Source organism: Phoenix dactylifera, chromosome 5 (assembly GCF_009389715.1).
Source record: "Phoenix dactylifera cultivar Barhee BC4 chromosome 5, palm_55x_up_171113_PBpolish2nd_filt_p, whole genome shotgun sequence".
Taxonomy (NCBI): Eukaryota; Viridiplantae; Streptophyta; class Magnoliopsida; order Arecales; family Arecaceae; genus Phoenix; species Phoenix dactylifera.
In genome coordinates, this window is record NC_052396.1 from 3,569,279 (window position 1) to 3,590,509 (window position 21,231).

Below are 21,231 nucleotides of genomic sequence, written 5' to 3' on the forward strand. Positions count from 1 at the left end.
TCAAAAAATTATGCACCAAAAAATAATTTGGCAGCTGGAACCAAAACAAAAATAATTGCTTGCTACAGAGGCTCCATTAACATAATTATGCGATCATCATCCAAGGAGATGCAAGATATCCGCATGTAAGCTCATAAATTGCATCATATATGTTGAACAAGCTATCAAACTGATAATGAACCAGTGGTTAGTAAAGTTCTTGCATTATTTTCACCTGCATGTGCATTACTTTTGCCACAATGTACTAGTTATGCTGCTCACAAATAGTACACACACAAAAAAAAAACAAGAACTATAATGATAGGTGAAATCTGTATAAATCTGAAAAGCAATTATTTCTATACCTGAAATAAACAAGTTCCAGATTGTACTTACAATTGTGATGCTCAATTATCATAATGGAACTGAAACAGTATCCTTTAACAGCACCTTTGCTTAAAACCAATTCATTGAGCAGCTAGCAATTCTTTGCAGGAGTTCAGCAGCTACAAATTTTTTGCACGCCATTTTATGTACTTTGAGGTGATCACCCGACATTACAAAAGGAACTATCAAAATTTGAATTCAAATTATAAGATATATTCATGAATTAATTTCCGAAAGAAACAAGAAATAAAGAAAAGAGAGTTCAAATATATATGATATATAGAATGGATGAGATGCGAGAGAGAAAATCGAGGAAAGTGGTTCACATACATGATGGATAGAATAGATAAGATTCAGGGATAATTTTCCTACATGTTTTTTTTCTGTCAACATGAATGACGTACATGACAAGTCCATTAATGTTTGCAATTGATCCAGTTGGCGGAAATGAGCAAATAAAAGTGGTGATTCTACACTTCCTCTAAGAGTTGTTGGATTGCCCTTCAGTATTGTCTGACTCTTCCGGCTCACTTCCAGATTCATCACCTTTTTTCCGACGTAGTCTCAAACGAACAGGTCTGCCCATTAACTCCTGTGACATATACATTGAAATGATGCATTAACCCCACCTGCTTTCACATAAACATAATGATGTATATTGATGTCAAGGTATAAACTGATGCGCTATAAAAATAAACTGAACTTTGTTGATAGAGCACAAACTGCATACTATCAATAGTAAACGAAGTGTGGTAAAAAACATGTTTTCTTTAGCATTTGGTGTATTTTTCTTGTGGAGTAATTAAATAAGAAGAAAATATTGTCGGGAAAGATTCAAAGTTTGGAGATTGACTGGAAAAGTAGTAGAGAAATATTTCTAAGTAAAATCAAAGTTGATCACAGTCAGCTTTCTTCGTTGCATGCATATTGTGTACCATTATGTAATATTTTAATGCAATGTTTCTTTTGACTCGAAACATTTAATACATCAACCTTTTTTTTGACAATTATCGAAAAATTGTCAAGCTGCCCTCTGCAAACTGTAACTAAACCAAGCATGTTCAGTAGAGGTACAGTTCCATTTCTTCAAAGAACATTAGTTTGCTGTATATGTCCACTGCCTTGTTTCGACAGTGCAAGACTGCCCCTTTTATAGTTGAAATTTAATTTAGCTAAGACATTCAAGTTTGGCATCCATTTCTGAACATGTAGCATTGCTTTCTATTAAGTAATGTGAATGGTTCATATATTTTATTTATTCATTTAAGGATCCATCAAAACCAAAATCTGTGCTCATTTAAGGATCAATCAAAACCAAATTATTTCTCAGCTAGGACTGTCATAATTTCAGACGCATTACATGATCCATGTGTTCTCTTGATAAAATACGAAAAGGAAAACCTCAGGGTATGCAACATCGATACCAATTAACCTGAATGTTAGATACTGAAAAAAAAGTAATGCTCAATCATAACTTAATCTTCAACCTCAACAATCTCCCCAGTAGCATGTCTCTCTGCAGAATAGGAAGATTATGTTTATTACATTGTAATTTTCTCATCTACCCAGTTATTTATGACCCAGTTGTTCACAAGCTAATGACATATTAAATCAATATCCATATTCGTGCATATGTACATCTTGCATGAGAACGTTATAACAAAAATACTTTTCGAGAAGAGAAAAATACTGTAACAAGATTATACATTTAACAAGAGAAATGCATGTTATAATACTTTTGCCTTGAGAACAGTATTTCATAAATCATCGATGTTGAATCTTGCTAAGATATCAATCTATGTGAATTCCAACCATAAACAGAATATATTAAATTAAACATCACATGAATACAATACTTTTATCCCCCATTATGAAGCACCATGTCCAATATAAACATAATATTTAGTATATATGTATGCACATGCATTTCTGTATACTCAGGATTGATGTCTGCCAGACATATTTTGTTGGAGATGAAAAGTCACTATAAGTTAAATGAGAAAACCCATCATATAAAGTATAAAAGATGTCTAGTTTCTCCCAACATAAGCCCATATATAGCATGTCCAAGAAATGAACATCATGTTTAATTATTTAATAGTTAGATGACACCATGGATTCTATAGCATATCATAGTATGACCAGAAAAATGTATATAGAGATAGAGACAAGATTAAACATTATTATCACCACCATCATCCTTATGGATTTACTATAGAGAATCCCCTAATTTCCTTTCAACTTTCCGAGGAAGAAACAAATTTTGTTCTACATCCTCTAGTTGAACTTTATAAGGAACCATAAGACTCGTTCTTACTGTCCTATGAACAAAGTAAGACAATTCTGGATTTGACCTCCAGATCCATCAATCCAGATTTGTTTTTATCTTGAACATTACAATAAAAAAGGAAGCAAATTTTAAAAAATGGCTGCAAAGATAGGAATTTTTGCCTGTACTTTGCAATTCCTCAAATATCCCTGTAATTTTATTCACTTACTCTTAATTATTAAATGTTCAGAACCATATTAGTAATGTGCTACAGGCTCATTAGAGATAAATAAGTTAATCTAAATTTCAAAGGAGTCAAATAAACAAAAAAGAGACCTTCCACTTTTGTTGAATATGAATATCACTTGATATATTTGTATCCTATGTTCTAATATGACTCCAAAGAAGTGATTAGATTCAATTATTTAGGGCCAAATGATTCAGACAGATCCAGGTTATGGATCATACAATTCATGAAAAAAAATGACACATTAATTATGCATCAAAAATGCTATATATCATAAATGCATGCTAGTTCTGTTTGATATATTCAAACTTTATATGTTAAAGGAAGAGGTTTCAAAACTACTTCGTCAAACTAATCTTCTTTCACCCCCCAATTCAAAGTTTAACACTTCAAAGTTTCAAAATCGAGCCACATCAGCAGAAACCACATAACCATTGTCAGTTTTCTTGAAGCCTAACCAGTCTTCCAGGTTTTAGGTCTCACAGCAGGCCCCTCTTGAGCATAGTTGCCTTGAAAAAGAACTCAGTATCATATGGCAAATGATTGAATTCAAGCTGAGAGCAGGCTGTGGAAAGTTATTGAACTTTAAGTGGTCATATCATTATCAATAAAACTGAGGCCATATGGTAGAAATAAGCCTTGCAGGTAAGATTAAGCTTAAAAAGAGAAAACATTAGCGGACCTCCACTTCCTATTGATTTATTGAAATTGGCCGTATGGATAGTTCTGATTCAATTATTCCATCTATAATATGTATGAGAACTGATAATTTGTTGATTCACATTATGGACGCGAACGAATTTCATAAACAAGCAGGGTATATAAAACAGTATAGTTGCACTGGGACTCATATGGCCCACTGAGATACAGTTTGCAGAAGGGATAACAGGCATACCAACATAAACATAAATGGAAAAGATTGGCTTTCTAAATGTTGATAATATAATGAAGTTTGTATCAATCTAGCTAGGCAACAATAAGCAGAAATTAAATATATCAAGAACAGAAATTTCATGTCACCTTCCCATCTAGTTCAGAAATAGCAGCATCTGCTTCCTCTTTTGTGGCAAAAGCAACAAAGCCATATCCAGCAGATCTTCCTGATGGGTCTTCAAAAACCACCCTGGCAGATAGCGGTTTGAACTTTGCAGAGAAGAATTCTTTGAGATTAGCAGACCTCGCTTTCCAAGAAAGATTCGATACATAGATTTTCTGCCGCGTATCTGCAGCAGTGGCACCAGGTGGAGAAGGAGGTGATGGTGGCTTCCTCAAGCTCTTTGCAAATTCAACCCTAATAATCCTTCCCATCAATTCCTGTTTAGTATACATTTTAATTACAAACACAAGAAAAAAAAATATTAGAAGATCCATTTGTATTAATTGTTTATCCCAAAAAAATGAATTATTTATCTTCTCGGATATCAAACCAAGTTGTTCCAATGATGCCTGTAAAATCTGAGATCAAGGTCAAAAATATCATATATCAAGCATGTATCATTTGATCCTTTGATGCCATCACCACCATGCTAAAACAAGCAGCAAGCACATGAAGGATGCAATAAAACAAACAACTATACCTTTTCAAAAGCCCATGAATTTTTTAATGCAAACATTTTTTGCAATTTTTTACTATCAATACTGTCATGTTCTTAAACATCAGAACATGTTTAAATCATCCAAACAAATTCAAATACTTCATATCACCCTGAACATGCATAACAATTTCGCAACATTACTAAAGCAAACTTAATATGACACATCCATACTCTAATTCATGATCTAAAGTCGGATTATGATAAAGGTATTCCATTCAATAAAAAGTTAGTTAACAAAGAAACTAGTTATCAAAAATAATAGATACGGTATACAATTCATGAACCACTCATTTATTTTAAAAAATGGAAATTTGCTGCAGACTGATGTGAAATCAAATTTAAAGGATATAAACCCCAAATTTATATAAATTCATCCAACTCAAATATAGACCCCTGTAACCATGACCAATTCATCAAGGAATGGTCATCAAAGAAGCATTGAAAAGTACGCAGAGAAGGAAATACTTAACTGATCATGATTAGAAACACCTCCAAAAGCATAATTAGTAACACTATGCAAGAGGAGGTAGATATCTTCTCTCCATTAGATAGTTTTTTTTTTCTTTGTTATAGCACAAAAATGTTACATTTTTAGACTCCTCTTAGGGTAAGTGCAGCAAGTAACAAAAGCTTGTCAAATATCCTGACACTGAGTAAATTCTAGCAATCTTTTGGTGAGGATGTCAGCAATCTGGTCTGGAGAAGAAACAAACTGTTGGACATTTTCAAATTTATCAATCAAGTGATGATTGAGTTGACCCTCATGTTTTGTCCAGGCACAGGATTATTGAATTCTGCAATGTCTTCATAGCATGTAGTTGATCTGGACAAGTGACAACATGTTAGAGAGTTTCTGTTTTGCTGACAACATATGATGAAATCAAGTTTGGCAGTTGTAGCAGCCATTGACACAATACACAGCTTCAGCTCTTGATCTAACAATTATGAATTGACACAAAACTACACCCTCAAGCAGGTGGAACATATACCCAGCCTTCAATGCTGCTGGTTTCTGAGTTCCCCTCCACAGAAAAGTCAATAAAAATCAGCATCTTCCTAAAAGCAGGCACCTTTCATATAAATATGCTGCATGATCATTGACATAGGCAGCAATAAAATATCAGCATCCAAAAGGGCAATGGGTTTAACTGCCTCATTTGCAGGAGTTTATTCCAATATGTTTTACCTTGAATTATTATTGTAACATAAAGTTTCAACTCAATTTTTTCTTTGTCTCTATCAAGGTTTGTTGCCTCGATACCGGATTCTGTTCCGATGCCACACTAGCACATTGTAAATATGGTATGATACGGAGTTTTTTTTTGACATACCGAATGTCGATAGAACACCTGTACTAGATATCGGTACCGAACCGGTGTAGTATGCGTCCGATCCGGGCCGGTTTGGCGTACCTCGGTCCCTATATACTATCAATATGTATTTATGACAAATTTGTTTTTATCCACGACAAAGAAATTTACCTCCCACGTTGTGCCATCCCAAATTATAAAAGTATAAGAAATCCAGGAAAATGCTTTAAAAGACAATAACTAAAATCCAACCAGATCAAATCAAACTCTATTTTAACCAAAACCAATCAATGAAAGCAATAAATAAGCAAGAAATAAAAAATAACTAAGATTTAGAAGAAGGATCCAATTTTCCTTACATAAGAATCAAGTTTGTCGATGGCGGCCAGTGCCTCCTCCTCCGAAGCCATCATGACGAAGGCGAAGCCTCTGCTCTTCCCATTCTTCTGCTTAATGATCTATAACCAAGCAAGAATCTAACTTTAAAACAAAAAATCAAGAAAAAAAAAATATAGAGCAGCAAAAAATATGAAAAAAAAAAATACATAGAGAGAAATAACTGAATGTGGTCGGGGTTACCTCCACACTTTCGACGGTGCCGCACTCGCCGAAGAGCTTCCTTATATCGGGAGCCAAGAAGTTCCAGGGTAAGTTCACCACGTAGAGCTTCTGCCGGTTCTCCTGGCGGCCTTCCTCCTTCTCGTCCCCCTTTTTCTCGTCCTCCACCGCCGCGATATCCTGCACCACCGAGCACCGCCGGAAGCGGAGGCTCGTCTCGGAGTCGGAGACCCGGAGGCGGGAGGGGAAGAACAGGGTATTAAAGGAAAGGGCAGGGGTATAATGGGAAATCCCCGGTTTTCTGGCGCGAGAGAAGACTTCCGGTCTGGGATTGGGGCAGACGACGAAGGCCTTTGCTGCCATCCTCGCTCGCTCCAGAGCACAGGGTTTCGGTGGGAGCGGAAGCGGTCGGGCGAAGAGCGGCGGATTGCGTCGAAGAATACCGAAAGTGCCCCTCTGTGGGGACTTGGATAAGGCGGTCTCCGTCTCGAGACCACTCGCAGCCGAAGCTAGCCAGGGCCGGGTTCGGGTTGTATCTTTCGCGCGAAAGAATGATGGCTCTCCTTTCGCCACGTTTACCGTTTGGATCGCGCCTTGCACGACTTTTCAAGTACTATAATCTCTTGCTTCCATCTGTCCCCAAATATAGATCATTTTGTGACGTTAAATCTTTTGGTCACGCCACACACAAATTTCAAAGTATTTTATTTTTTTCTATTTATTTGCTTACATCTTGAAGCGGCTATTACACCATCTAATGCTTAATGTCGTGAAAGGAAGAAATTATTCTTTGCAAAAAGGTCAACCCGAATCCACCAAGGCAGCTAATTAAGGACGTCGCACGCAATGGTGGGCTTGATTTTAAAGAATCGACAATAGTAGATTTGATTATGAGACATCGACTTGGTGCTACTGCATACCTAGATGGATGGTAAATTGATTGATTAATTGATTAAGATGGTATAGACACGAGCAATGACGACCAGCAATAATAATAGAAGCCGCATTATTTTTTGAGACCTAAAGGGAATGAAACTTTGATTACTTGTTGTGAAAAAGGAAACTCCAAATTGATCACTATATAGGATATAAAGTTGGTCGCAAATACTTGTACTAGGCATTGTGATCAATGATGGCTGGAATCCAGGCCAAACCGTAGACATGCAGATGGAGAGAGAATTGGTGCTTGTTAGTGACCTATAGAAGGGTCATAGCTGCCATGCGTGCGTTGAGGTACTGAAAGACTCCAGAAAACATAGAACTTCATCCTAACCTAATGTTCTTGCTGCGTCATACGTTCATCATCCAATCTGAAAGGGGAATATTTGGGCTAGCGCAACCCCAAGAAACAACCTCACTTTAATAAAGGATCCTATAAAGATATTAAATTAGAGAGTAAACAACTCATCAAAAGCATAAGGATCTCTTTGCTTTTTCAACCATGTCCCCCCCATGCAAAAGAGCGAAGAAAGAGTAGTGCAGGTGATAGCAAAGCTGCAGCCCCAAGCCATCCTCTTCCCTTCCTTGCCAAGCAATCACCTCCATAGCAAATTATCCTCCATCGCATCCTCCTCACCAAACACTCCTTGAAATGGCTCTCAGCAACACCATCATCGCTGCCATCAACTTCATGGCCATGCTGCTCTCCATCCCGGTCATTGCGGCCGGCATCTGGCTCTCCACGCAAACCGATAACTCCTGCGTGAAGCTCCTCCAATGGCCGGTCATTTCCCTGGGCATCGTGATGCTTGTCGTGGCCCTCGCAGGCTTTGTGGGCGCCTTCTGGCGCATCCCATGGCTCCTCCTCTTCTACCTCGTCGCCATGCTTGTTCTCATCCTTCTGCTTGCGAGTTTGGTGATATTTATCTATGCCGTCACCAACACTGGGGGAGCCCACCTTGCCCCAAGCAGAGCCTTCTTGGAGTACCGGCTCGAGGACTTCTCGGGATGGCTTCCACAAAGAGTTGAGGGCTCACAAAAGTGGGATCGGATCAAGGCGTGTCTTAGCTCAACCTCTACGTGTGCTGAATTGAACCAAACTTACAGAGAGGCCCAGGATTTCTTCAACGCAAGGATCAGTCCCTTGCAGGTGAGTGTTTTTTTAAGTGGAATGCTTTTTTTAAGTGGTAGCAATTAGGCTTCATAGTGAATTGTTAAGTGGTAGAGGTGTTTTTTCAAAAAAAATTTGGCCCCATCCGAAGGCTAAAGATCATGATAAATAACTTGGAGAATTTTTGTTTCAGTTCACAGGAAATAGGTCAGTCTCAATATCGTCTTCAGGAAATTAGACGATCTGTAATAGAGACAAATATATATAATTCTCTTGTGCCTCTTCAAATATTATTTTATAGAGGTCATAAAAGGTCAAGAAACCTTAGGCGTGTGATCTGTTTTCATAGGCAACAACACCAAGAAACTTGAGATATTGCACTATATGATCATGATAATATGTCAAAAAAAGGGAAAAAAAAGTGAGATCTTGATATAATGATCACTGTATATTCTTATAAAATGCAACTTGCAAACAAATTTTAAATTCTTTGTCTTATATTATTTTTCCTGTAATTATACCACCAAATATTAGAGCACTGGATCCCATTATTTCTTTTTTGAATTCTATCTCGTAAATCCAATTTTTTGATTTTCAAAATAAAACTTAGAATGCCTTTCTGAATTCTCTTTTTAATAGAACATCTTAATTGATATCAACCAGTAAAATAGCTCCAGCCTAATTAGGGATAGCAATTTATAACCCGACGATCAATCGATGCAATTTAAATAGATTCAGATTTGGCACAAAACGATACATATCATAAACATATTTATTTGACATGTTTATTAAAAAAAGGTTAGGTTCAGATTTAGAATTCTGACTTGTTTAATAATTGAGTCAGATACCCAACCCACTTAAGATCCATTTAGCTTGTTCGATACCTATTCAACCGATTTAAAATTTGTTTAACTTGTTTAATTTGATTTGATTCATTTATTAAATAGGTTATGGCAGTTGGGTCAAGTTGTAAACTTGTTTTATGAAAAAGCTAGGTTTGGCTTTAGATTTTTAACCTGTTTAATAAATAGAAACATGTTTTAGTTGACAAAAATTTAAATCGGCTTGCATCTTATTCATTTGCTTGTCACCCCTAAGCCTCATAGACCTATCTAATGTGAATATAAACTAGAGATGATGCTCAATTATCATCTGTTTTTGCCACACTAAGCTATGTCGTGAAAAAGAACCATGATGCCAAGCATCAACACCACTTTTCTAAGAGCTACATCACAACGAAGACAACCACGAAGATTTTATGATGCACAGCCCATAATGCGCCCCAAAGTGCATCACTGAAGGAATCATGATCATTTATTCCATCCATATTTCTGAGACCTGCTCTCTTCTTTGCTGCACCTCCCAGTCAGGATGCTGCAAGCCGCCAACCCAATGTGGATACACGTTCGTGAACCCGACATATTGGATCAGTCCGATCAGCATTGCATCCGACACGGACTGTGTACTGTGGAGCAACGATCAGATGCAGCTCTGCTACTCATGCTCCTCGTGCAAGGCCGGCCTCCTCGCAAACCTTAGGAAGGAATGGAGGAGGGCAGATCTGATCTTGGTGGTCGCGCTGGTGGCCCTCATATGTGTTTACTTGATGGGCTGCCATGCCTTCCGGCATGCCAAGAACGACGAGCTTTTCCAGCGATACAAGCAAGGTTACACCTAGTTACGTAGGGTTCGGGCTTTATCTTTTGTGTAAAAGAATGATTGATCTTCTTTTGCGACGTTGTCTGTTGGATACCTTCTTGCAGAGATATCAAACCATTCTGAGCTCTCTACTTCATCGTCTGCACAGACCTCAAAGCGACTATTGTGTGACCTAACAGTAGATTCGTGCGGAGGAAGGTGAATTCTTCTTTCGTACGAAAGATACAACCCCAACCCTAGTACCTAAGATAATACAATATGGAAGAAGGATTTTTGTGGGGCAGTGGTTGTTGTGTGGATTGTGGTGGGAAGGGAATAAAGGTGATATTCGGCCGAGAGATTCCCTGAGGTTGCCGAAAGGTAATGTAAAGAAGCTTGTAGATGTGTTAAAAAAGCAGTCTGAGCATAAGCAGGCATGGAATATTTGCTTTACTTATTTGATTATCACTTGGTTCTTTAGCTGGTGATCTTTAATCCTTGAGGTCAGAATGTTTAATTGCTTTTGCTGTGCCACTACTGTGACATTTCACTACATCTATGTCTTCCAATTAACGATTCTTTTATCTAATGATCTTTTTTTTTGTTGGACATTAGATTTTAAAAGGCAAAAAGTCACTCTCAATGTTGATAATAGGAGCCTTAGTTCCAGTCTTACACTTTATAACGAATTAGCCAGCAATCAGTCCTTCAACCTTAGCCAAGGCTTACTAAAAGATACAGTTTGAGACCAGAGCCTGAAGGTTGCTGGATGTGCTCATGCACCATGGTGGAGTGCATTTCGATTGATTATTTTGTTTATGTTTATTTATTTATTTTTATTTTTACACTAGACTTTGTGACCAAGCGCTCTGGCTATTCGGTGTTACCTCGACCAACCATCTAAGCTTCAAAGAACGCCAAAAAAACGACCAAGTGCATTAGAAATGAAATAAAACCTTTTCCCAGTGGAAAAATCTCTACAAACTTTGAGTGAACCATTCTAACCGGTCGATACCGTTACATGGTAGTTTGGGCACCATAATTGATGCAAGAAGTACCAAGAAAAAGAGAGATTGAGGAGAGAGTCTCACTGCCTCTCAACTCTCAAAGAACCGGAGTCACACTAGTAGGAAAGTATGTCTCTTTGCACGAAAATATATTATCTCAGCTCTGTCATTTCTTATTGAAACTTCCTCCTTTCATAGGAAGAAGGCCACGGTACATGAGAATTCAAATTGGCTGACAACTAACCAGCTGATATCTAGTTGAAAACTAGCAACACCACTCGGGAGACCACCTATGGGAGAGAGATGTGGAGTTGCCTACTGCTCTCCGTGATGTATTGTTTTTTGATTTTCTTAGCTGTATTTGTGCACGTTATATATGAGACTTCCGTTTTCCGAAAGAAAAAAAAAACAGCAACATGAATCTAGAAGGTCTTTCCTCTAGAGAGTGAAATTTTAGATGCAGTGCATTGAAACTTCTTAAGATTATCTTTGTCCAACTGAAAATAAATAAAAGATGATGAGCTAACTGCATCAAGTTTTCAACAATATACATCTTAGCTCAAAAAGGAAAAAAAGTAACTTAAACATAATGTCAATGTGTTTTTACCCCTATGATAATTATGCAGGTCCAGATACTTGGAGATGAATAGAGTAAAGATTAACAATTGCTTAGATATGACCTGGCCGGACCTGCCTCAGCAAATGGGCCAAGGTCTGAGAAATAGCTGCAGATGTTGGCCCATTGGGCGCTGGTGCCGCCGCAATGCAGCACAGAAAAGTTAATATGGCATGGGCCTCAAAGGCTTAATCCAGCCAATGCCTCACTGTTTCCTCCCCTATGGTTGTCTGATAGTCCCCGTCGTCGTCGTCTTCTTCTTCTTTTTTGATTGGACGAATCACATAAATCTATGTGGTTGTCTGATATTTTTTTTTTTTAGGACCGACGAATCAAGCAAATCTAGTATGAGTACATTCAAAGGAGTTAAAAAATAAAATATCTCGAAAGAAGGATGGCAAGGTCGTACCATTTGTCCACAAAACTTAATCGGAGTGCTCCAAAACCCCATCCGCGGCTCATTAGCCTCTCGGTAGACATAACTCACCCGGAAGAATTGTACAATCTCTCACACACTGCCAAATATTTTAGAGCAGGAGGGGTCAGTCTATAACCATGGTCTGCCTCCTGATCCATCCAATCATAGCAGCTGAGTCGGTACTCTGCTTCAACCTACAGAATGTTACATATATGCTGCATCCAGGCGTGAAGTCCACCTTCTGTGGCCCTTGTATCAAGCCTTGTAATGACGTGTCACAAATGGATTAGCACATGACATGCCGTGCAGTGAAGGGCATTTTCTAGGTTCCAACCCAAAATTATTTATTTATTTTTATTTAAAAGCTGTTCCAAGAGTGGAACTTCCTTGAGATTATACGGACGAAATATGGCCCTGGTGGTTCAGACCGTTGACCAAAACTCAGGGCACAGAGAGATTCTGGCTTCCAAACTGGATGTCCACATTCCTGCAGTGTTTATTAGGGAAAAAATGGCAAAAAAAAAAGAAGAAAGTTTCAGAAAATGATAACATTACATCTTGGTAGAACGAAAACTTCAATCCATCCATCACTAGTGGAGCAAACTTTTAGATAGGCAAATATATATGGACTTTGTTGTTTGTTTATTAGATGCTATGATGCACAGCATCATTTTGTGATTAATAACATGGGCATGCAGTTTGCCTACCATCACATCTTCTTCTTTGATACAAACATTAATCACCTTCCAAACAGCAGAAAACGATCAAATGACCAAATCGAATAAACAAGTAAATAAATAAACCTTGGGAGGGGGAAGCCTTATGCGACTGGTAGAGGTAGGGGGTGCAAACTTGGAGGGCAAGTACCAGGTATTCCTAAGCTTGGAACCAAAGCCTTTTGACCGTATTAATTCTACAAACAAACGTTATCTTTAGAGCCATTCAAATGGCTGGCTTGGAAAAAAAAAAAAGAAGTCATTGTCTACGATTTTGACTTCTTGAATAATACTGATTCCAGACTAATTAATCAGGATTAAAGACCAGTGATCCATGATGATATTTCCAGAGATTACCAGGGCGTCACGAACACGTAGAGTGGGTCCTCCATATAGTTTTTATTCCTTTTTAACTGTTCCTAGAATGATGCTGCTCCTGAAAGCACGGGATGAGCCTCCTAGGTCGCTTTAATCGGACACTGTTCACTCGTCAAGGCATGAGAAAAACAAGTTACCATAAGATATTAGTTTAGAAGACAAAATTTGGTGATGGCTTCAGCCGATGGAACTTGTGAGTAGACCAAAGTCGTGAAAACCACCCATGACCTAACCTGCACGGCTGCACCCATCTATCATTCTATCAAACCAAAAGACTGATTCCAAAGCCTACCAAATTGCTGTAAACTTTTGATACGTGTCTGATTCATGGTAAAAGTGATCAGATATATACAGTATTACATGGTCTTTAATAAAGAACTATATTAGAAATAAAGGTCATTTCTTGAAATAAAAGTGTCCCATTCAATAAAGAGTGCATGAAAAATACAAAGTCATGTTTTTTTTTTCAATTATTGTTTATTATGACAACTTGTATAACAATTATTGTTTTAATATTAGAAGTTTGAGGTGCCATTTTTTGAAACAAATAGTAGCTACTATATATAAGAATATAATTATATAACTGTTATATATAATGGTCATCAATAGTTTTTGATCATAATCATATTTCATGTTATTTAAAACACTGTGAGCAACAACCACGGCCATCTTCGGAAAGAAAAAGTAAACCCGTAGCGCAGAAGTTGCGAGCTATCATGGTAATTGGGCAAACAAAGCCTTGAAAAGTTGCATTGGGGTTTGCAGTTTTCTGCCAGAGTGCCTACGTGGGGATTCATTTCCAGCATCTATAAAATTTTATACAAAAATGCTGAATCCCCGCAGCAAGAAATGGAGATTCCTGGGTCCCAACCACCAACTTGTCCAACTTGGGGGTTCCTTGTATCTTTAACCAGTGAATTTTTCAGTTTATTGATAAAAGCTTTTCCTTGGAGCTGGAATTTTGTAAGTATGGCTTCGCTTAACATGATTGAGAAGCATCTCTTTTGAATGCCGCACAACCCTTAGGATATGATACAAAGACATGCACTCGCAACTAAAACCAAGCTTATAGTTTTATGAAAATGACATGGCATGAGGAATTGTTTAAATTTTTATCTTGTACAATATACTTGTACTTCTTGCATGATGCAATGTACTTCTTGCATGACGTATGGTAAAAAGGATATACTTCTTTCGCTTCTCATTTTCCTTAGTAGGATAATTCCTCTGCAATGTTCTGCGGGGTTTGTTTGTATAGTTCCTCCTTTTCTCCATTTTTCATTTTTTGTTATTCTAGATTTGGATTTCGAACAAAGTTATCAAGGTAGAGGTTTATGAATTGATCAATTCACATTAAATTTCTACCAAATAGTCAATCATCAATAAGTAAACTAACATTTTAGTGTCATGTATATATTCTGTAGCCAATCCAGCTAAATGATTTATTTCAAAATGAACATGCATGTACTTCTATCAATCTGGAAATGCCAGCCCCTCAATGTTGTGAATATGTTAATTACCTGGTCTAGCAAACCCATCAACTTTGACCACAAGAATTGGAGAACCTCTGCACGTACTTTATGGCTAAGACTTCTTTAAACAAGCATCGAGGACAAGTGTTAAATCTGTATATTTTAGCAAATAATAATTAAGATATGAAAAAGAAATATTGTTATGTTCAAATACTACGAACACAAAAAGAAGCATGAAAAGGACCGGTACAAAAGTCTAAAAAAGGGAAGGAATAATACGAAGCAAGTATCACGCCATGAATTATCGATGAATAGTTACGTAATTTCATTATCCATCAGGTCAAAAGAACTATGGCCAGTGAAAGATTTAAAATTTCATATCTTTTTGGCATGCTAAAATTTTATATACTAACTCAAAAAAAGCTGAAGACTATGAGGGACAGATGAATCGAAATAGTATGATAATAACTTTAGCAATATATCTGCAAGCTGGAGTCTGCAGATCCAAAAGATCAAAAATTCGATCAAGCCAATATGAGAAGATTACTTGATTGATACAGATACTATGTGCCTCCTTTCTGTTTGTACAAAGGACAAGCTCAGATATAACTTTCTACTAGGCTTCCAAGTCACGAGATATTTCTGCACGGCCGAGGTGCACATCAGCCAAGCCCGGAAGTCATGAATCATGACGCATTAGTTGGCCATGGCACTGCAAAATTTTCATACGGCTTCTCCACTATGCAACAGAAAGGAAATAGTTCGGTGTCTCCTTTTGACATATGCGCAAAAGGCGGAAAAAGAGGGCTGGTGGCATCCCCCAAAAACTGGAAACAGTGGCATAAAGAGGTTCCATCTAATCCTAAAGCATCCACTTCTAATCATGCAATGCAAATGTGTTTCAAGTATCCAGCGGTCTCTCTCTCTCTCTCTCTCTCTCTCTCTCCATCCTATCATTTAAGGACAAAAGAAAGATGATCCCACAAGAGAGGGGGGTCGACACAATTAAACCACTCGGCATTCAATAACTCAGCATGGCATGTATGGGCTCCATGCATTACCAGTTTACCACTTGCTCCAATCGATTGGTGCTCATCAACATCCACCCACCCTCCCTCCCTCCCTTGGCACAGAGTGAAAAAAAAAAAGTAGCCAGCCAAAACTATGTCCCACCAGCGCAATAAGCAATAACAAGTACAATGAACCTCCGTTGCTTTCACGTTGTCCAAATAAGCATGCCAAGCCCTAGATTTGTCATTTCGGCCACAAACCTAACCCCTGTGCCAGGGCCCACCCTCGATACGGTCCATGCCATGGATGCTGACCGGACCAAGGACTGGCCCACCACCATCATGGAACTATGGAAGATGAGGTTTTGGTTTTGGCTTTGGTTTGATGGAGGCTGGCAAGCAAATGACATCATCATGGGTCGGGCCGAATGGGCAACCCGGGTAATGGGGAGTTGAGGGTGGGACCCAGCCTCTCGCCACCCAAGCCAACTTTAACGTCCCGTAGGTGTAGGTGGGAACCAAATCTAAATAAACTAAAGCGGCATGGTAGTAGGGTGCGAACACACTTGGATCAGGGAAAGGCCCGTGAGAAGCTCAAGGAAAAAAATAATTAAAAAAAAAAGCTTAGTGAGATCCACATCTCCACCCACTCTCCCTTCCCATCTAGGGGAAACGCATGAAGCAGAAACACGTTTCCCGTCAGCACTCGAACTCAATACGGTCAAGTTCGACACCGCAACGCACACGCGACTGCCAGAATGTGCGGGCTGGTGGGTCAGCCACCGGGTGTGGAAGAGTGGAGTCGATTAAAGAATTCTTCTAGAGCGAAAAAGAAGAGCCGGGAAGCGTTGGGCGGCGGAGAGTCGAGGTGCGGGGAATTATTGGCGGCCGGAAACTTTTACCAGTGGCGCCACGAGCCCACGACAGAGACGGCAATCCGGGTGCGCCGTCAGCTCCAGTCGCAGCGAAGAGCCATTCTATGCAGTAAGCTCCCGCCACGAGGCTTCCTCCTCTCATCTTTCGATACGTGTCATGGTGAAAGATCGTAAGCACATTCGTACAACGACCCACAACCGCCTTGCGAGAAACTTCCGTGCGGCACGAGCATTGCACGTACGACTTTCCCACCCAACCATAGCACAGCCATCCGATGCTGATCGCACGGTGGTCATTCACAGCGGGACCACCAATTAAAGCTTATCGGTGACCGCTTTCGGAGAACGTGAGCGGTACGACACACCCGACCGGGGCCCAACAACAAACGGCCCCGTCTTCCTCCGTCCAACCAAGACAAGCCACGCGACCCAGAAATCGAGCAGCTTCCCATCCCCGCCAGCGCACCCGCGGACCACGACAACTCCGCCGCCGGTGCGGGACCCACAAGCGAGCCCACGCAAGCCCGCCCGTCGCGGTTCACGCCACGACCACGAAGAACACTCGCCGGAATCTGAAACCAAAAATGCCAGCAACGCTAAGGCAGAAGGAGGAGCATTTTATTTTACATTTCCCATCTTATATATAAACATCATCTCCTCTCCTCGCTGCAACAAACATTCTCTTAGCATTCTTCTAACCATGCTATTACCACAAAACTTAGGTATAAGCAGTGTAGTGAATACCTCTATTTATGTATATAACACCACAACCTATGATAAACTTATCTATCATTTCAGTCTATAGCTATGCTTCCATGGCTGATTAAACTATAAGCTGTCCAATGGCTTCTCCATCTGCTCTTCTTTTTCCCTATGTATGGAATTGAGCTCCCAGCACCGGCCTGCCCATCAAGAAGCACAGAGTGCTGCGAATGGACTTCATAGAGCTATTAACAATATGCCATCAAGAGAGAGTTGGGTTGGCCATTCTTATATATATCCCGCATGCATTGTGCGGTAGTAGTGGAGAGGCCTAGAACTCCACGATGAGGCTGCCGAAGGGGGCCCTGTGGGGGATGCCCTTTCGCCTCTTGGCGGTCCTGTAGCTGACGATGGTCGGCGGTGGGGTCGACGGGGTGAAGCTCTGCACAGCACTGCTCCTCTCGCTCCCGCGGCTGGTGCTGGTGTACGACTCCTCGGAGTCGAACGCCAAAGCCATTGCTTTCTTGTTCTTCTTCTTCTTGTTATGGTCATTAGAGGTCCCAACAATCTGGCATTTCATCGAACAATTTATTAAAAGACTAGAGCTTGAATTCTGACTGTAAGATAACAGACATTGTTCCAAACGAAAAGGTAGGAAGAAACGCGGGGAGAAGCGAGGGAGTGGGTACCTTGCAGCCGAGGGAGCAGAAGCGAAAGGAGTCGGGGAGGCTCCGATCGCAGACCTCGCAGGTGTTCATGACGCCTTTGCCGGGCCTCGGCTGGGGTCGCTCGTTGAGGAATACGACGCGGGCGCTGTTGATGATATACGTCTGGACGCCGGTGATATCCAGCACCTTCTGTATCTCCGACACCCTGATCACATCATGGTAGGATGACCTCCTTATCTGCAAATTTTGCACACAAATTATATCTCATCAATTGCTAGGGAAAGAAGTTATCGCATTGGCAAGAAAATAGACCGAAAATTCGGGCACAACAGCCACCACTAGCTCAAACAAAATGGAGAACCAGATTATTTAGTTGACCATACGACCTCTTTTAATTTTTTCAAACAAAAAGTACTGCAAGAAAAAACAGAGAACTCGATGGAATCAATTGCAAGGGAAACAGGAGATTCGCTACAGGAGAATTGGTGAATGAAGCATCTGGATTCGTGGAAAGAAAAATACCTGAATGGCGCGGTGGTCGCGGTGGTTGGCGAGGCAGAGGGAACAGAGGGCACCATTCATGCAGTCAAGGCAGTACATGTTGCACTCGCTTTTGTGGGAATCGGCATGAAGCTTGCATTGCACGAAGAACCTGGTCGACAGCAGCGGCCGGAGCCATGGTGGCCACCGGTTATCCTCTTCCGGCCCTCCTCCTCCCTGTTCCGAAGCCAATCAATCCACATTCCACAAAACTTATTGAGCATTAAAGCAGAACAAACTAACTCAAAGACAATAATATTAGAAGAAGCCAACACATGAAGTATGAGAAAAATACTAAGCTCACCATGACCCTTCTGTTCTTGAGTTTGAGCTCCTTGAAGGGGGATTCGTGATCGATCGCCAGTTTTTCGAGCAGAGTGTTCTCGTTTCTGTGTCTTTTTTTCAAGGATAGAGACGCGCGGTGGAGGAAGAGAGGAAGAGAAAGGAGGAGAAAGCTTAGAGAGAGCGGTTTGGGAGGGGGTTGGGGGGTGATGTCTTCGTAGACATGGATGAGGGGCGAGTGCGGCCGTGGGGGGCGAGGGGGTGGTCGTTTGTTCTTATCCGCTCAAAGTCTTCCGCTCCGAGCCTCCCTCCGAGCCTAAGATGCGTTGATCGCAAGGAACTCTTCTTTTCTTCCACCACCTCATTAAGCTCATTTATTATTTATCACTAATGCCGCTTTTAAAACTAGGTTCTTATTAACTAGCCATAGGTTTTGAGACCAATTGCAATGGTGCCAAAACAATTAGAGATAAAGATGACTTAATTAAACAATAATTGTTCGCTTAACACTTTTTTCCAGAATAGTTTCATGATTAGGCCACCCGGCCATATCCTTGGAGACTAGACAAAACCACGTACCCCACCATTATTGGATGGGACACAAGTTGCAATGCTTGAAATCACGAGTACACAACCAGGGGCACCAAATCATCCATTTAGTTGATTTTATGGATTTTTGGTGCTCTAGATATACAGCAGTTGGTGCCGTGCCAAGTTGAGGCGTTTGCATCAAATTAATTATACATGACGTATTGGTATTATTAGAATAATGAGATGTCGAACATGTAGGATGAACAAAATTATAGAAGTCAAAGATGGGGGAAATTGAATATTGCTTGTATACTTTTTCATTTTCAATTAAAAAAGAGCATGTATGATAATTTTCTCTACCTAATAAAAACTTTTCCCGGGCAAGGAAAAAGTTTTTATTATAAGCTTCATTTAAAAATAGCCTCGCCAAAGCATTTCTGCACCATCTTTTTTTGACTCAGGAGTACTTATCGTATATAGGTCATGATCTACCTACAAAATTATAAGACAAAATATTTTTTGGTAAAAACAATAAAATACTTCAGCACTGCTTGCAATTCATTTTATAGTACGTAAAATAGAAGATTTCATACGCAACCCAATTCATCGCATGTTGTTTCCTCTTCCAGCCAATTAGGCTGCGAGAGTACCCAACCCAATTCATCCACTAACTGCCTCTTTAATTTCGATGGACCCTCAGTTAAGGCCAATCCCGTCATTTCATAAGCCCCTAAAAAGATGAGCTCAGAAGACCACTCACTGCGGTATGGCCCACCATGCAAGGCCTATTTTAAGAGGCGGGACACTTGTTTGCAATACCAAGTTGCAGTAGCATCCTGGAATTTTCAGGTGCAGGTGAATAGGCTTAAGAAAATCTGGTGCTGCTCCAATGGATAGCCTCGGCCTCTGGTTATGGGGGACCCTAATTTAATTTGGATTGACGAAATTGACTCCAAAAATACTGCCATGGGGAATCGAGTCATGGCTCACAGAATACTGGAATACTGGCGCAGGAGTTGGCTTGTTCGGTTCTTGCACACGTTTGTCCAAAGTGGCTTATGCCTCTTATTTTTTTTAAGAAAGGCAGTGCGAACTTATCCGGCCAAAGTGGCTTTGGGTGGCTCCTATTGAAATTACCTTGCAAGTTTACCATTTTATCGAAGACTTTGATCTCCCTCTTCTTGCGTATTGTTTGAGTCTCTCTGCTTCTGTAACTTTTTACTGCCTCTCAAATAATGAAGGGTGGCATTATCACTTTCGAGTTACTGCCGAGTCTTCAAGAATAGTACGTAGCTACTGAGATCCATCTTAGAGAGGGCTCTCATCCTAGCAGCTGAAGCCACCTATTGGTTCCCATTGTAGTTAGCTTGTAAGTTTACTATTTTATCGAAGACTTTGATCTCCCTCTTCTTGTGTATTGTTTGAGTCCCTCTGCTTCTATAACTTTTTACTACCTTTAATAAAGAGGGGTAGCATTATCACATTTGAGTTGCCAACAATGGCCGGGTCTTTGAAAACAGTACTCAGCTACCGAGATCCATTGCTGAGAGGGCTCTCATCCAAGCAGTTGAAATTACTTACTCACCTTCTACTGTAGAGCTTATAATAGCTTGGGACATCTAGGATCCCATTCTAGCTCGGACAACAATCAAGATGATATTCATTACTTAGAAACTCCCACCCTCGAGCTTCCTTTAAGTTAAACTTTGACAACAGTGTGAGCAATGGCGGTACCAAAGGTGGTGCCAGGTTTGTGCTCAGAGGCTCCGATTCTCATCTTATTGCTCTCAGTGGAAACCGGATTTATGACACCTCTATACCTAAAGCCAAGTTGAGGGCAACTTGGGCAAGGGTCAGCTATGCAAGGCTTTGCTTACGGATAAATTTCATTTATCCGGATGGAGGGTGACTCAACTAATGTCATTAGATGGATCTGCAAGCAGACCACAGCTACGGACAGACACCCTTTGCTCTAGAACATCT

The 21,231-nt window shown here is 40.1% G+C and overlaps 3 protein-coding genes across 4 annotated transcripts; 1 reads left to right on the forward strand and 2 right to left on the reverse strand.

Annotated features, from left to right (window-relative positions):
- Positions 1 to 316: 316 nt before the first annotated feature.
- Positions 317 to 6,849, reverse strand: LOC103704698 (29 kDa ribonucleoprotein A, chloroplastic). Of its 2 annotated transcripts, XR_005511925.1 has the most exons (5): positions 6,367 to 6,849; positions 6,147 to 6,245; positions 3,903 to 4,196; positions 739 to 958; positions 317 to 548 (listed from the first exon to the last, which is right to left on the reverse strand). XR_005511925.1 is itself a non-coding variant. In XM_008788101.2 (4 exons), exons 1-4 carry the CDS (start codon positions 6,706 to 6,708, stop codon positions 848 to 850), a joined length of 846 nt encoding a protein of 281 aa, XP_008786323.1. In that variant the 5' UTR covers positions 6,709 to 6,849; the 3' UTR covers positions 614 to 847. The 2 variants fall into 2 exon arrangements, 1 of the variants encoding a protein (XP_008786323.1); XM_008788101.2 differs by lacking the exon at positions 317 to 548 and having other exon boundaries at positions 614 to 958.
- An 879-nt stretch (positions 6,850 to 7,728) lies between these two features.
- Positions 7,729 to 10,567, forward strand: LOC103704700 (protein TORNADO 2-like). Its single transcript, XM_008788102.3, has 2 exons — positions 7,729 to 8,434; positions 9,762 to 10,567. Exons 1-2 carry the CDS (start codon positions 7,937 to 7,939, stop codon positions 10,071 to 10,073), a joined length of 810 nt encoding a protein of 269 aa, XP_008786324.2. The 5' UTR covers positions 7,729 to 7,936; the 3' UTR covers positions 10,074 to 10,567.
- A 6,555-nt stretch (positions 10,568 to 17,122) lies between these two features.
- On the reverse strand, positions 17,123 to 19,008 carry LOC103704701. Its single transcript, XM_008788103.2, has 4 exons — positions 18,740 to 19,008; positions 18,418 to 18,612; positions 17,917 to 18,132; positions 17,123 to 17,795 (listed from the first exon to the last, which is right to left on the reverse strand). The coding sequence occupies exons 1-4, from the start codon at positions 18,740 to 18,742 to the stop codon at positions 17,559 to 17,561; spliced, it is 651 nt and encodes a 216-aa protein (XP_008786325.1). The 5' UTR covers positions 18,743 to 19,008; the 3' UTR covers positions 17,123 to 17,558.
- Between the last annotated feature and the right edge of the window lie 2,223 nt (positions 19,009 to 21,231).

Excerpts from the sequence above, each read along its gene's own strand:
- LOC103704698 (XM_008788101.2), bottom strand. The coding sequence starts at position 6,708 with ATGGCAGCAAAGGCCTTCGTCGTCTGCCCCAATCCCAGACCGGAAGTC. Across the intron at positions 6,246-6,366 it reads GCACCGTCGAAAGTGTGGAG|ATCATTAAGCAGAAGAATGG; the intron begins GTAACCCCGACC and ends GCTTGGTTATAG. Across the intron at positions 4,197-6,146 it reads TCGACAAACTTGATTCTTAT|GAATTGATGGGAAGGATTAT; the intron begins GTAAGGAAAATT and ends TATACTAAACAG.
- LOC103704700 (XM_008788102.3), top strand. The coding sequence starts at position 7,937 with ATGGCTCTCAGCAACACCATCATCGCTGCCATCAACTTCATGGCCATG. Across the intron at positions 8,435-9,761 it reads CAAGGATCAGTCCCTTGCAG|TCAGGATGCTGCAAGCCGCC; the intron begins GTGAGTGTTTTT and ends TGCACCTCCCAG.
- LOC103704701 (XM_008788103.2), bottom strand. Across the intron at positions 18,133-18,417 it reads GCGACCACCGCGCCATTCAG|ATAAGGAGGTCATCCTACCA; the intron begins GTATTTTTCTTT and ends CAAAATTTGCAG. Across the intron at positions 17,796-17,916 it reads TCTGCTCCCTCGGCTGCAAG|ATTGTTGGGACCTCTAATGA; the intron begins GTACCCACTCCC and ends ATGAAATGCCAG.